Source organism: Ambystoma mexicanum, chromosome 11, assembly GCF_040938575.1.
Source record: "Ambystoma mexicanum isolate Mex_15411 chromosome 11, UKY_AmexF1_1, whole genome shotgun sequence".
NCBI lineage: Eukaryota > Metazoa > Chordata > Amphibia > Caudata > Ambystomatidae > Ambystoma > Ambystoma mexicanum.
Window position 1 is genome coordinate 427,167,528 of NC_090934.1, and position 16,037 is coordinate 427,183,564.

Genomic DNA, 16,037 nt, shown 5'->3' on the forward strand with positions numbered 1-16,037 from the left:
GTGACGGGGTGGGACCCAGTCCTTCACCTTCGGTCCGCATTCCCTGCAGTCGACTCGGTGGTTCGCGTCTGCATTTCTCTCAGACGATGGGCATCGGTTGTGGGCGCCATCTTGTGTGCCGCTGGGGTGTTCCTTCCAGGGCTCAAAACTGTAGGATCCCGGCTCCGATTCTCGTCAGACTTTCTCTGGGGATCTGGGGAAGTGCCTCGCTTTTCTTTAGCAATGGGTATTATTCCATTGCTCAGTGTATATCCGCAGTAACAGGATCGATTCAAGGATCTCGGGCGGGAGCTCTGCGTGGCAGCTTCCTCACGCCATGAGCTCAGCACCCGCCCTCCTCTTCGCTCGGTCACTATGGCATCTTTGGGGGAAATAGTTATGCCCCTACATTTAAAAAATTCACCAGCAGCCACTGGCCCTCGGACTGTGCTGGGAACAGGATGGAGGGAGCCCAGGGACTGTGGTGGGAGCAGAATGGGCGGGAACTATGGGATAGTGGGAGCAGGGTGGGGAGAGCCCAAGGTGTGTGATGGGGTGGGGAGAGCCCAGGGACAGGGTAGGAGTGGGATGAGGGAGCCCAACGTCTGTGATGGGAGCAGGTGGGAGAGCCCAGGGACTATACTGGAAGTAGGGTGCAGTGACGGTGCGCAACACACACTGTCCATTTGGTACTTTTGGGGGGGCCGGCATGCCCAAATTTTGCTCTGGGGGGGGCCCGGCCAAAAAAGTTGAAGACCACTGTTCTAGTCTGAGGTGCCCCCGGTGGGTGTCAATGGGGACGGTAGAACTGATACCAGTTGAGTGTTTCATGGAGACTCTTAAGGACAGGCATGGGTTATTAAATACAGATGTACACCAGGTGGCGCCCCTCACCCATAGATGGAAATCATCATGTAAAGTAAAATGTAGGCAATCTCTGCCGCCTACCCGATGCTCCGCCCCGTCGTCCAAGCCCCGTATGCAGGAACAGGAAGCTGGGAAGTTAGTGGGCGCCCTGGACTCCCGGACGAAGGGAGGGATCTGTCTGAAAGGGTGTAGGACATGGCCGCGAGGTGCGCCCAGAGGCTGGCGGCTCTCTCCAGGCGCTATCAGGACTACGTTGCGCAGAACCCGGGGGCTGCAGCGCAGTGCGAGGGCGCAGTGCGCGCGCTCTCCTACCTGCTGGCCAGTGAGTGCGCATGCGTGAGCTCTCATAGTTGACTTCTTGCTTGTTGGGGTGATGTCGGCCCATTGGACAGCACGTTAGCCTCTAATTGGGAACACAATGCACATTTTCATTCGGCTCTGGCGTAAGTCTCAATCAGGACTGCACTCTCTGACAGGGGAATGGAGAAAGCATAGGGGATGTCGCAATAGTCTTCTGGATCTAGTGACTGTGTGCCGGACTGGACGGGCATGCAGTTCTTCTCCTGTATGTAGGGTGGTCAACTTTTTTTTAATGTGAAAGCCGTACTGCAGTCCCACGCACACATTTGATAGCCCCGACCTTTGCCATACTCCTTGCCCCATGTCAGGATTCTAAAGTCTGGCCGACTTGCTTTATAGTGTTCCAGTATATTTACTCACTCGTCCTATTATTTGTTAAAGCAAGTGCGGATGTACACCTAGAATTATTTTGTTACCACCAAGAATATTTTGGCCAGGCTGTTTGCCACACCAGTATCTATTTCTCAGGCCACTGCCCAGAGTCAAATAGATCCACACAAGGCTAGTGTTGCCCATCCCATGTTTTTTCTATGCATTGTGACTTTTGTGACTAAAAATATATATATATATATGAAGTACTACAATGCTTAACAAGCAAAAAAGAAAAGAGCATGCGCTGGCCTGATTGTAGTTGAGGCCTTTGAAATCTCCAGATAATTGAGATGGCTGTATCTTGATTTGGAGCAGAGTTACTTTTCAAAACGGAAACAAAAACAATGTATTTGAATTCCATTGAATCCAACCAGCCATTATACAACATTCTGAAAGTCCTATTTTCTATGACATCACTGCAGAACATTATAAGGCATAATTCTGTGGCAACGTCACACACTACCTAACCCCCCCCCCCCCAACCTTCGCTCACAGGGATCTCTCGGGAGAGAACGCTGTAATGGCTCCAAACCTCTCAGCAGCCTCTGCACAAGCACATCATATAAGGTTCCCCTTGCACGCACTCTTGCTGTGTCCTGCTCCTCCAAACAAGGCTCCTGTCGCATGTGGGAGGCAGCACATCCCATCTCACGCCATGTCCTTTGCAAGTTAGGTGCAACACTGCAGAGAGAGAGAGAGAATGCCACCCTATACCCTGTTACTATTGCCCACAGGAGGCCTCTAGAGAAACCAGTAAATAAGAGCCCTATTTGAAAAAAGAACCTTTGTGCAGCCCAACCTTCTGCCTGCTTAAATTACTCAGAGATGACAAAAGTCGCAATACAATTTATTATTAGTGACTTATATTGCACCTTCAACTTCTCGGCTCCAGACTGGGGATCAAACCCATGTTGAACGGCTTTGTCTTGTTCCCAAGATGAGCGTGGGCTGCCCCTGAGCTATCCTCCTGGCCTACAATCCATGTACAACATCAGTCCACGAACTGAGGGGGAAGTATGCCATTTCCAGGTTCTGAGGCACATCATAGGCCACTCGAGCTTTGCTCTCGTTCCCTATCAGATGTGACTAGGAACCTGTAAAAAGGGATAGTTCCCGGTAGTTGGTAGTCACCCATGCACAATTCTGTATGTAGTTTATGAGCGGTCAAAGTGGTTCTTAAATTGCACATTTGCTGCTCTACGAGAGGGGTCTGCAACCTTAAGCTCCCCAGAAGTTTTGTGCTTCAACTCCTATCGGCTCTGGCTAGCCTAGTCAATGCTGACGGCCCAGGGGGAGTCGTAATTTAAAACATCTATAGAGCACAGATGTGCAGTCCTCTGCTCTAGGGGATGCTACCAACACCAGACCGTTACAAATCACGTACATTCACCTATATGCAGAGCTCTCAGCCTTCCATAGGCCATGTGTGAATAGGTCACCCAGTTCTACAATTTCTTGTTGCATTCTGGTCATTCTGAATTTCAATGAGAAGAGCAAAAGTGCATGTCCCTGAATGCCCAGAATAAAACCAGGACGTAATAACCTATTCATGTGCGGGCCGAGGAAACTTGAGCTCATTGTATGTAAATGCACATACTGTGTCTTCAAGTCGTAGTTAAGGGTGTATCTATATGATCTATCAAAATAAAATACATCTACAATCCTGCACGTTTTAAACCTAGCAGTCTGTTTGCGTTGCAAATATGGTATTTGGTCTCAGAATTGGAACAGCCCTGACCCTTAAAACTCACACCTGCGTCTACTGCTTAAATGAATGCATTTGCACTCTTACGCCCACCGCAGAATGCAGTTGCTGGTAGTGTGCCAGCACCAATCGAATTAGAAAATGCTCAATAATACAAAATATTGCATTTTATGCATGCACAAAACAAGAAATAATTGGTCCTTAACAATTAAGGAACAGGCGCTATTAAGTACACTAACATGTGCTCTTTATTAGAGTTGTTTAAATGACTTTAGGCAACGTGTCTTTGAGCATAAAAACAGAGAAGGAAAGGTTACTTAGCAAAAACGTAGTCCATTGGCTATGAAACATTCATTAATAGGCATTTACACTGACACGTTTAAACATAGAGAAAATAGATTTTGTTTTGTTCCTTTTTAAATACACGTTTGCTTTTAATCCCTTGTAACGAGAACTCCTAACACTCAGTTTCCAGATGCCATCAATTTACCAAAGGGGATGATTTCCTAATCTCTAATTTCTGCCAGGATCTCCAGTGTTTTTAAAGTTCTGCACCTAACTCAAAGTAAAACTGCTTCCTCGCTGTGGATCGGGGAGAATTTAAAGATGCAATCTGAGGCAAAGACCCCGCAATCTGATCAATATTGGGCCCCACTCTGCAGACTACAGTGGAGAAATGTGGACATTGCCCTAGATGCACATGCGGCCCGAATCCACTGAGCCCTTTAGATATGCTTTTATGGAGCACTAAGATGTTGAGGATCAGATAGTGGAGTAGCAGAGGTTTTACGAAGGTTTTTGAGGTTACGGCAGATAACCGTGATTCTTATGAACTTGTGAAAGAACTGGGTACCCCTAAAAAAGGGTAAAACCTTTGCGCATGTGTGTCCCGTGGGTATCTCGGAGGGGCCCATTCTGAGGTGCGTGTAAACGTAAGGAAGTGTGCTGCCATGAATGAGGAACCCTTTACTCACAAACGCCATATTCTGATAAAGAATATGGTGCAAGGACATGAGAGCCTGGCTTTTGCATGTGCCTGGTTTATGGCTTGACCTACAGCCCTAGCAGCCATCAGGAATGCAGGGCAGGCGCATGGAGGGGATTCTCCTCCCAGCAGCAATGGTTTAGCACGACAAAAAAAGGAGTTCAACTCCACTGCACACATTTCCCTTTGCAAATGTAGCGTTTCTTAGACTGCATTAGCTCTTTTCTAGTTTAATGAAAGTTTAAGAAAACTTTCTTAAATTAAAAAAGTGGCAGTCTTTTTTTAAGAAATGCTTGCGCATCATGTTGCCCCCACAGCGAGAGATTTTAGCAGTTTTTGCTGCTTGAAAGCATGACTTCTCCCCCCCAATAAAAATCTCTCTTCTCTCTCTCTCTCTCTCTCTCTCTCTCTCTCTCTCTCTCTCTCTCTCTCTCTCTCTCTCTCTCTCTCTCTCTCTCTCTCTCTCTCTCTCTCTCTCTCTCTCTCTCTCTCTCTCTCTCTCTCTCTCTCTCTCTCTCTCTCTCTCTCTCTCTCTCTCTCTCTCTCTGGGAAGGGGTATGTTGATGGTGCATTGGAGTCAACAGTATTGGTGACCTTTTTGTTTACAGTACTGCCTGAGTTTTTGAACGCAACCCATGAAAGGGATTATTTACCCCCATTTGGGATGCTTTGAGTGACTAGTGTCTGTAGAGGTTCAGTGTTGTGCAAAATGTGTGGGTGACAATGACTTAAAGGAGTACATGTATGGGAAAAAGCGTACTTTTACTCTTGGAGGATAGCTCGGAGGCAATGCTCTTTTCTTGGAAGCAAGACAATGCAGAGCAACACAGGTTCGAATCCCGGTCCCGCACTTAGAGACTGGTCTCCGGTGTTAAACACGTAATAAAAGATGACTTCCTTGGACAGTGCTGGCAATCATTGCCCTATGCATAACATTTTTTTGTATTTTTATTTTTTTACATATATGAAGCGCACACAGCAGCCCTCGGGCATCGCTGCACTGTTACAAGCAAGGCTTACTTAGTTACAGGAGACAGAAGGAAATGCAGCTTAGAAAGACAATATGTCTGTGGTTCGTGGTTACAATGAACCTAGTACCAGACAGGTGGTGGTTAAACATGCAGTGTTACTTTTGGTTGGGGGCTTTATGGTTCAGAGGTTACATGGGAACTGTATACAACTAATAACTTCCGGGACTTGGATATCTGGGTATACCTAGGGGGTGTAGTGTGGACTAGTTAAAGAGCCTCGCTTTGAGGGCTTTGCAGAAGGATGTGTGAGAGGTCTCACTCCGTAGGGTGTTTGGTAGGGCATTCCATTGTTTAGGAGCTATGAACGGGAAGCTGGAGCCGCCCGCTTTGGCCCTTTTGAAGGTGGGGATGTTCAGCTGGTTGGAGTAGTGTGATCGTTTGGGTCTGGTCGAGCTGGCTCTGACTACTTTCTCTGCCAGATAAGAGGGGCTGTGTGAGGGAGGCACTTGTGGATAATGGCCAAAGTCTTGAATATGAAGCGTTCTTTGATGGGGAGCCAGTGTGCAGCGCACCTGTCATGGGAGATATGCTCCCTTTTGGGTATGTTGAGGGCAGCTCTAAGCGCATCATTTAAAATAATTTCAAGTTTGTTGAGGTTTTTGGCAGAGGTGCCTGCAAAAAGAATGTTGCAGTAGTCATGTTTTGCACCAATGGTGGCTCTGGCTATTAAGACAGTTCTGCGTATACAGGTAGGGTTTAACTGCATTGATCAATTTCATTGTGAATGAAGCCGAGGAGGCAATGGCTCTTACTTGGCGTGTCATGTATAGTGTGGAGTCGAGGTACACCCCCAGAGTCTTTACTGAGGGAGAGACTGTGATTAGTTTGTTGTCAATGGTGAAGGTGCAGTATTGTTTATTAAGTTTGTTGAGGGTTTCCTTGGGGCCGCCTAGGAGGATTTCAGTTTTGTCCCCATTGAGGCAGAGCCCTTTGGCTGCCATCCAGGCTTGGATGATTGCATACATCTTGTGCAGTGTCTTGGCATCCTTTTCGTATGAGCCAGAGAGTGCAGAGAGCGTCCAACTTGTTGAAGAGGGGTTTGGTAAATATATTGTACGGGGTGGGCGAGGTGCAGGAACCCTGTGGGACTCCGCAGTGTATGGCGGTGGATGCTGCGCACGCCTGCTCCGAGAAGACCTTCATGGCTCTCCCTTCAGGGAAGGAGGTGATCCGGGGTGAATTGGGCTGCATTTGTGAGATATCTGCAGAGGGTCTTATGGTGCGCAAGGTCAAAAGATGCAGATAAATCAAGGAGGAGGGCAAGAGCTTCATCCATTATTTCAGCTAGTTGGTTTTTTAAGTCCAGTAAAGCTGATTCCGTTCTGTGGCCTGGGCGGAACCCTGATTGTCTCTTTCCTAAAATGCTGTTGGTTTCAAGGAATTGCTGGTATTGCTGGATTTGGGTGCATGCAGCTTTGTAGAGAATTTTTAACAGAACTGGTACTGTGGTGATGGGCTGTTAATTGTTAGGGGAGGATCGGTCTAGAGATGGGTTTTTTAGGAGAGTGCGTATCCAGGCCTCTTTAAGGCATGGTGGGACAATGCCAGAGGCGAAGAGGCATTTACAAATTCTGTCTGGAATGGTGATACGGTGTCTGCACAGTCTTTGATTATATTGACAGGACATCTTTTACCTTTGCAGTTGGAGGGTTTTATGTGTTTAAGGAGGGCCAGGACTTCGGTTTCTGAGATCTCTGACTTCCAGGATAAATGCACAGGTTACTCCTCTTCATGGGTAGAGTAGGCCAAGCTTACCAGACGGTCTACTGGCACGATGGGAAGGTGCAAACAAATGATGGCACCATACAGTACCCTACAGTTTTCACTTGATAGTACTACTATCAAGTGAAAACACCCACCACAGTATATAAATATTATTCCCCCAGAGACTGTAAGATAGCATACATTCTAAGTTCTGTGGCTTGAGTTCCATAGTTCACAATTTAGTCATTATTAGACCATGTCTCCTATCTAGATAAGTACATATTTTTAAACCAGCTGGCCTGGCCCCAAAGTGGACATGAACGCTGTCTATGAGAGGGCCAAAATAAGTGGAGAAGGGAAGCCATATCCAGGGATGGATCGGAATTAAGATTAGGTAAGCAGGAGCTAAGAGCAGCTCCTGGATAGCCAGCCTTAACCCGTGAGCAGGAGCTACCAAAGGGGATCCAGGAGCTAGTACAAGATCCCACTTCAACATAAGATGCAAACGTAGCATTTTGCTTATTTATTTTGACCCCATATGATATGATAGGTTATTTATAACGCGCTTAATACCCAGAGGTTTCTAAGTGCGGACCCGGGGATCGTACCTGCGTTGCTCCATGTCGTCTTATTTCCAAGGCGAGCATGTTGCCCCTGAGCTATCCTCCCGATAGCTTTAGATGGGCCCTAATGCTAATCTGTAGGCTGTGCCAAATGCATAGTTATATTCACCTATGTGTGTTTGGCATCATTTGGCGTTGGGAGTCAAAGTAGCTGTTGGTGCCAAGCTACCCTGGCTCTTCTACGGCAAGAAGCAGGAGCTAAATAGCTCCGAGCCCCCTTCAATTTCGAGCCCTGATATGAATCCCTGACTAGGCTTCGGCCTTCAGGTGTGTGGGAGGACTCTGGATACAGCAGAAAGCTCTCTTTCGGGTGATATTTGTTATCCTCAAGTCTGTGGAGAATCATCTTCATTTCTGAAGAGTTTCAAAATCTGTCTCTTGGGGTCCATTGTACTATTCCGACTGAGCCTGCCTAACCATGGGGCACTTTTGTCTCGCTGTATGTAGCATATGTACTTCATTAATGTTCACCTTCACCTAGCCTCCTTGCAATATTTATATACAGGGCCTTTATTCTTTCGGTTGTTGCCCTTCTTTTTGGTATCTTTTCCTTCCTCGCACTTTTTAAATCCTGTGAGAGATCAGATTTCCACTTCGCTTTGCATTTGCTTTGAGGTGCTACAAAGTCTGTGATCGATGTCGATGTTTACAAAACTCCAATAAATAAATGGAAAAGAAAACTATTAAGCGCAAAGGTTTATTATCTTATCTGAGGGCAAAACGTTGGTGTCCAAAGTGGAGATAGAATTCCAGTCTCCTCTGAGAAAGGACCTCAAATCCTCCCCTTCCATGTGCAGCCTCACCTGACGACGACACCTCTACTGTTTCTCTATTATTAAGTTCGTTCTCTGAAGCCACTAGTATTATACACTGCACAGAAAACATGAACACTTAAAATAAGGGAGGGAGGCAAACGTCACTTATGCTGGGATGGTAATCCGGAGTTGATGAGCAGGGGTTAAAAGTTGCTCCCGAGTTTCACATCGTAGAGCTAGAACTAGATCGGGAGTAAAAGTAGCTAGCTGTGTAAATTTGTGCACAGTGTGCGGCGACTACATCAAAATTCTGGTAAGTTCAAGCAATGTTACCTTTTTACATTCCATTAAGTTTAACCACGTTATTGGCTTTTAAATACTTGTAAGAGGAGTCCAAATGTAATGTGAAATTGAAGGGAACACACAATCCAGTCCTTACATTTTGCCCAGTAAAAATAAAGTGAATACATGGTTACTTGCTCAACGATGTATCCATAATCAATGTCTGACTTTGAGACATTCCAAAATGGACATAAGGAGACTTTCTACTTATATTGAACAGTTTTGCATGGTTTAAAAGGAAAATTCCGCAAGTGTAATTTAGATACATTTTAATGGGAATCCCAAATGGCCAGCACAGAGCCTAATTCCTATATGCATATTTTTATGGTATCAGTTGTCTTGGAGTCAAAAGTAGCTCCAGTGGTCTGTTCAGCTGACCAGTCTTCGAAAATACAAGCAAAAGTCAAATGGGTGCATGCTCCCAGTTAGCTAGAGCCCGGATCGATGGAAACATCGTGGTACAATTCTACTCTTGGACTGACCAATGGGAAACCAGGCATTTCACAGGTAAACTGCTGGGTGTGGGGGTTGTGTCTTCCATAACCATCGACTATGGGAGGAGGAACCCACTCTAAAACACACACTTCACTTTTAAACTTGCACTTTGTTTTTGCTCTGGCAGTAAGGGTTAGGGAGTGTCTGTTTGGCTGCGGTGAGGCCCAGGAAGAAATAGAACTAACTGCATGATGTTGCATGCAGGTCTTTGTTTAGGATTTTGAAGTAACGGTGTTTTACTCCTGGCCTTTGGAAGTTGGGAGTAAAGTAGTTCTCGTTATTCTCAGTTTAATGTTAGGCGAGTAAAACAAAATATTATTTGTTAAAACACAAACATTTTTGCCCAGTAATTTCCAGAAATTAGTGTTTTAAAATGTTTTTTATTAATCATGTTAGAGCCTCTTCAGATAACACAATATAGCTCTTGTGGCACGTGCTGTGGGCGTGTCTGCTCAGAACACATCAAGAAAGCAAGCAGGTGGCAGTCTTGTATGTTTTAGGTTTGTTGTGAGTGTTTGCCAAATTTTAAGGCATATAACAGGAATTCTGCTTATCTGGTGGCCGGGTTGCCTGTTCATGTTGACTTCTCCCTACACTATGTTTATCCACGGTTACCCAGTCGTGGCTTTTCTCAGTATATAAAGAAACATGTGTAGTAGAATGCAACACTTAGGAGCCTTGTTTAAAAGGTTTTTCAGGGGCGTGACCCACTCAGACCACCTTGTATGGGAATGGGTGTGGTTGCTGCGTTTTCTTGGTGCAATGTGGGGCTGTTGTAACAGAAATTTCCAGGGCTGCTTTTGGGTCCAAGTCCATCCTGATACTGTTTTCCAAAGCTGCAATTAAGGCGGAGGACAAGGCAGTTCAAACAGCAGGTGTGATGATGAAAAGATAATGTGACGAAATGACTACTTCTCTGCAGGCGTACAGGCATGAGCAATGGTTAAGATGCCTACTCGGAACCATGCTACTACTAAACCAGCACTGATCTTATTTACAAAGGTGAAACGGGCACAGCCCCAAAGGTATACCTCCTTTGCTTGATGTGGTAATGCAGGCCACGGGCAGCCTACATTTTCTGGAGGGGTGCAAACTGATAACAGTAGAAACCCAGAAAAACGGGGGCACCACTATATTACTTTTCTAGACAAATTTAATTAATAATAATCTTAAAACTCAAGGCGTCTTCCAGCTTTACCCGATCAGCACTCTATCGGGACTATAAACACTGAAAATAATTCTGATGAAACTTCAGCAGAACCGAGACGCCTAATTCTAGTGACTACTGCTGCCTGTTACTGCTGCATGTTACGTATATTCCACAATGGTATCAAAGTACTTACAAGGTTGTTAAATCTTCATTATGTGCATCTTTTTAATCGTAGTTTGATTGTGTTCACACAACAGAGGCAGAAGAACCAGATGCCAATGCATTTTGGGCCTTTTGGTCCATTTTCAGGGTTGATTCTGTCCTCCTGTGACAGTACACCCATTCAAGGATGCTGACACATCTGGTAAGGAGGGCGGAAGTAGCACCTTCACCAGATAGTTTAGCACATTCTACACGTACAAGTTTGCAACGGTAAGCAAAGGACATTAGCACCCGGCAGGGTGGAGCCAGCCAATCAGGTGGCTAGGAACGCAGGCTTGAACCGCTGGTGTAAGCCCACGTTCCAAGCCACCTGATGGCCGGCTCCCCCACCACCATCTTCCTCCATCCTGTCCCCTTTTTTAAAATATTTTTGATCCCGCCCACCCCTAAACTTAACTTATTGTGGCTGTGGCGGCACTCGCTGCCGCACCTTTCTCTCTTCTCAGAACGGCCGTCATAGAAAGGGAAGAGGGGTTCCGTACGGAGCCCAGCCTTCCCTTTCCATGGCAGCCATGTTAAAGGTTTTTCCTTCCTACAACGTGACGCCCTGCGCGTCCCATTGTAGGAATGAAAAACCTTTATTTTTTACCACCCCGGGTTGCCGCTTTAGTAACCAGGGGTGCTAATTGCCTTAACACCCGATCCGGCCCGCTGTATCCGGTGTTAACTCCACAGTAGAAACCCACTACAAGGACTCCAAAATAAAATGTCTAATCTAGGTTCAAGGAAAATATATTTTCAATTAAACAAAAAAAATACAAGCAGAAACACAAAAAAATGTAGGCTGTTGTAGAATAGCATTCTGTGTAGATGAACAGGGGTGTTCTGATGCTAACTAGGCACAATGTCAGTGTTCAAGAACATTTTAGAATAATGCTGAGAAGGGGGGATTAAAAGTCACAATGGTACCAAAAGGGGACTGGCGGGACTGGTCCTCTTCATGATACCATATTTCATTCTTTGGGGCTCAACAGCATTAAGGCTTTTCAACGTTGAACAAGGAGCATGGATGCTTTTGGTGCCAGGCCGAGGTTGAGTCGTGGATCAGCACAGCAGGTCCCAACAATGAGGTGTTATTCGGCAGCAGTTTCTGCTTGTTGCTCGAAGACGCTGGGAATGGCAGGCAGTGTCGGGTCTGCAACACTTGGAGACTTGGTGGCCTCTGCTATGTAGATGCAGAACTATCACTTCGGCAGGAGTGGGATTGGCTGCTGCAACACAGTGTTGGGACATGACCGAGTAATCGGTTTGGAGCTCAAGGAAGCTGGTGACCAGGCAGCGGTGTCCAGTTGGGGACGCAATAAGACTCGCCGTTGAGCGAACTCTGAGATTCGTAGGCAGTTGAGCATCGAGGCCAAGATTAGACGGCTGGTTCCTTTACAGTAGCTTGGATAGCGCCAAAGGTGCCCAAACTGGCCTCAAAGCAATTCCGAAATGCAGGGGGTGCCAAGGCTCACTTCCTTGGTTCTTCAGTTGTTTAGAGTCCCAATCCAGGGGCACCAGGACAAGGGAGTCTTTCTGTTGCACACCCTCTCCAGGAAGCTTGGCTAACGACTACAGGGTTTCCTTTACCTCAAGCGACAGGATCCTGGTTCCAGTGCAGCCACAGAGTAGCCTTGGTCCAACAGCAGTCATCTGCCACTGCTTCCAGGGGATGTTTAGGGGACATAGATTTCCTCTGCCTTGGATGCCTTCTGTCTTCGCCTCCCTGGCAGAGGACTGCGGAATATACTGCGCTCCCAACAGAGGTCCAAAGGTGTATTCCTCTTACATTCCAGGAATGGATTAAAGAATGAGGGGGTGTCCTTTTACTGTAGGTAAAATGCCACAGGGGATTGGTTTAAAGATAGCCTGCTATAAAGGGTCTAATCCCTATTGTAAGACGTGACCTTTACATAATGCCTTCACACCCAGAGTGCCTTGTTTTCTTTTTTTAAATTGTATAACGTTTAAATTAAACTTTTACAAATTCGTTAGATACAGAAGATACAACATTCATTGCATCGGTAAATAAAAGAAAATAGGAGATGCAATTAAATTCATAATAAAATCATATAGAAACAAATAACATTAGCAATTAAGAACAGCAATAGAGGAATTAAAAGAGGACAAATAAAACCATATTTGAGTAGCAATTAGAGAATAATCACTGTTCTTAGACATATGACAACTCACCCAGAACCTAGATTGCCTAATTGTTAATAGATATACATACATTGAAAACCAATTACCTGTGTTTGTGAATACTAGGTGAAGCAACACTGGGACGCTGAAGCATCTGTAACTAATTCACTATAGTTCGTAGTGGTTCACAGTGATTCACAATTCATAATTTCTCTCACATATTCGATACATTTAGAGCTTTAATAAAGGCTGGAAGGGCCAGTGCCTCCGAAACTTTCTGGATACTAAGGCACCGCTTCCACAGTAAATCTTCATAGAATGCAAGTTTTGTCAACAGGCAGGCAGAAATCTAGTTCTTAGCCCCAGAGTGTTGTCACATTCCAAAACAAGATGTTTAATTGACTCTGGTTTTGCCTTACAGAATCTATATCCCAGATCTTCAATTGAGATTTGTTTCCTCCTGTACAGGATGTCCTTGGTTGGTAAAAGGTTCAAACTTACCCTAAGGATGAACCCGCGATAGAAGCGGTTTGGAAATTGAAGGACGACGGGTAGACGGTTCCTCTGCATGCGTTCATGAGCAAGATGGCTCATCGATGCATATGAGTGGAAGGTATCAGTAGTTGCTATCCAATCCTAGTCCAACAAAACCTTTTGTTTTGCAAAGGGCTAATAGTCAAGATGTCTAAATTAGAACCAATATTGGATAAGCTCAATTCACATCTTCCCTTGAGATCAGTCAAATCCATTGACAACTTTAGGTTACCTCCCAAAAGTTGGTACAGGGAGTTTGGTATAGAGGTCGTAATTTTGGCATATGTCAGTAAGCGCCATTGTACCCTTGCCAGCAGAGAAGGCACCCCAAATTCATACTTGATGGCCGAAATTGGCACTACATTAGGGATGCCAAGGACTGTCCCCAAATTTTTTTTCCATAGTATTATACCCGCCGCAGATGATTCCAGGCCACAGATTAACTTCAGCACTTTCTTCCTTTCAAAGAACATAATCGCTGGTTTCAATGAGAACCGCCCAAACTTGCGATTGATTTTTAAGATTTGGGATTTGCGCATATTAGCTTTTTGCATCAGGATATCAATGCCCAGTTTAGTTCCCTTGTTGCTCCAAAATGGAAACCCAGATATTTGAGATTCCCCGATGCTTTAATAGGGGTCCCTTCAGTCGACCAAGAATGGTGGCTTTTGTTAGATTTTACTTTCGAGAAGGCCAAGATTTTAGTTTTAGCAGGGTTTATTATAAGGCCATTGTCTTTAGCATACCTGGCAAAACTGTTCAAAGGTCACTGCAACCCGACCTGTGTAAGATCAAATATCAAAAAGTCATCTGCGTATGCAAGCCCGATGATTTTACTATTCTCTACTTTAGGGGCTATGAGTCCTTCATTAGCTAAGCAGACCGCAACATCTGACACATATTGATTGAATAACCAAAGGGCTAGGACGCAACCCTGCCTAACCCCCGGTAACACTGTATTCGTTCTGATAGATCCCTTTTTGCCTTAGTCGAACTTGTATTCCACCATTCTCGTATACCCCTTGGATCAGCCTAATCAAACCAATTGGCAATCCCCATATTGCCAACTTTGCTCAGAGTTTACTATGGAGTACACAGTCAAAAGCGGCCGAAAGGTCGATTGAGGCCATAAACCTACAACCCTTCAGTCTTCTTCAGGCATCTTTCTGTATACATTTAAGGACCAGCCCGTTGATATTAGTTGCATGGCCTTTACGAAACCCTGTCTGCATTTTATCAAGGGGGTGGGCCCCCTTGGCCCATTCCTCTAAATGTGAGCGTAGAAATGCAGAAAAGATCTTACAATCCACATCAATTAATGATCTAGGGCGATCGTTCTTAGGATCTGTTCTACTCCCACATTTGTAGATAGGAATCAAATGGACCGTGTACCAAGACCAGAGACGCCTTGGTGCACAGCCCATGAGAAGTGCCTTGCTTTCAGGAAATGGAGGGTCAGGAACAAGGAAGATAACCCTAACAGTAAGCAAGATAGTGGAAACCCTCTCCAGGCCTACCTTCCCTGACTGGCTACTCCAAATAATGCAGCTGTGGAGATATTCAGCCTAGACACCAATACAGACCAGCACTGTCACATCTGGCACCTGCTCATAGAGCAGACACTGATGTGATCTCAGATTGCTCTGACTTATAATTGTGTGCTCTTACCAGTCACCATGCCACAGCCAGGAATACCTTATATTTAGAGACTTAATAACCACAAGACTGATTAAGACAGTTATTATAACATAGATCAGCAGTGTAGATGTTAGATTGCTACCTCTGCTTGCAGTGACTTTGTGTTCAAGCAGCTGTCAGGGATGCAATGGTGACCTTTGAACCTGCTCTGTGCCACAAGAGAGCTGGTGCTGTCCTGTCAGACTGTTTACAGGAAGTCTCCTGTGTGCACAACAATTGTGACATGGAGCATCTTGAAAGGAGGGTCTGATTAGCAGACCTCCCTTTCACAAACCGAATTACCCACATGATTAGTAATAACAATAAAAAAAGATAGGGCTTTCACCCCCCACCAGATGTCAATGTGTCACAGGTAAGGAGGAGACAGTGCAATGAAACCAACTTCACTTATTAAATTAAGGGCACAAAGTGGCACAGGAGCAGGACTTTGCTTCATTTTAGGAATCTTGGACGAATTCCAACCTGTGAAGGCATCCTGAGTCAGACACAGACAACCGGTTCAAGTTCTTTAACAAAGTTTTATTTATTATTTTTTTTTTATTATTAAGTGTATTTGGTTTATTACAAACCTTTCACCATCAATAAAACATTTCATTTTACAAAGAGATCTGTCATAGCCAGTCAACATCAAGCAGTTAAAAAAAAAAAAATTGGATTAATTCACAAAAAAATGTTCAATAAAATATTTACAACACTGCACGGTGAGTCCTTTTAGCCATTTCAGTTCAGTTTTTGTGATGCGTTTCCTTCATCAATAAGGTCTAGCCTTTTTAGTGTGTTTTCCAGAAATGTGACTGTTATGAAATTTATTTTTGAAGATTGGCAGGCATAGATTTTGCTCCACCATTTTTCTGCATCTAGTCCGCATAAGTCAGTGATGTTACTGGTTAAGTATAAATTTCGCAGTTCCCTCAGTTCTGTGCAAAATAGCACTAAGTGATGTAGTGATTCTTCACCTTTGTTGCACAGTCTGCACTTTGTACATATTTTTTCTTTAGTATATCTTGCCTTTGTTGTTTTGTTTCGCAAGGTATTTAACCTGAAGCGTAATAACAGATCTCTTTGTTTGGGGTTCGGAAACTTTCTCAGAT

At 44.9% G+C, this 16,037-nt stretch overlaps 1 protein-coding gene across 1 annotated transcript in view; it reads left to right on the top strand.

The window, feature by feature from the left end:
• Positions 1-927: 927 nt before the first annotated feature.
• Positions 928-16,037, top strand: part of PEX16 (peroxisomal biogenesis factor 16) — an 86,864-nt gene continuing 71,754 nt past the window's right edge. The window contains exon 1 of the mRNA XM_069623251.1: positions 928-1,168. Coding sequence (XP_069479352.1) covers positions 1,042-1,168 — 127 coding nt within the window. The 5' untranslated portion in view covers positions 928-1,041. The remainder of the gene's footprint in view (positions 1,169-16,037) is intronic.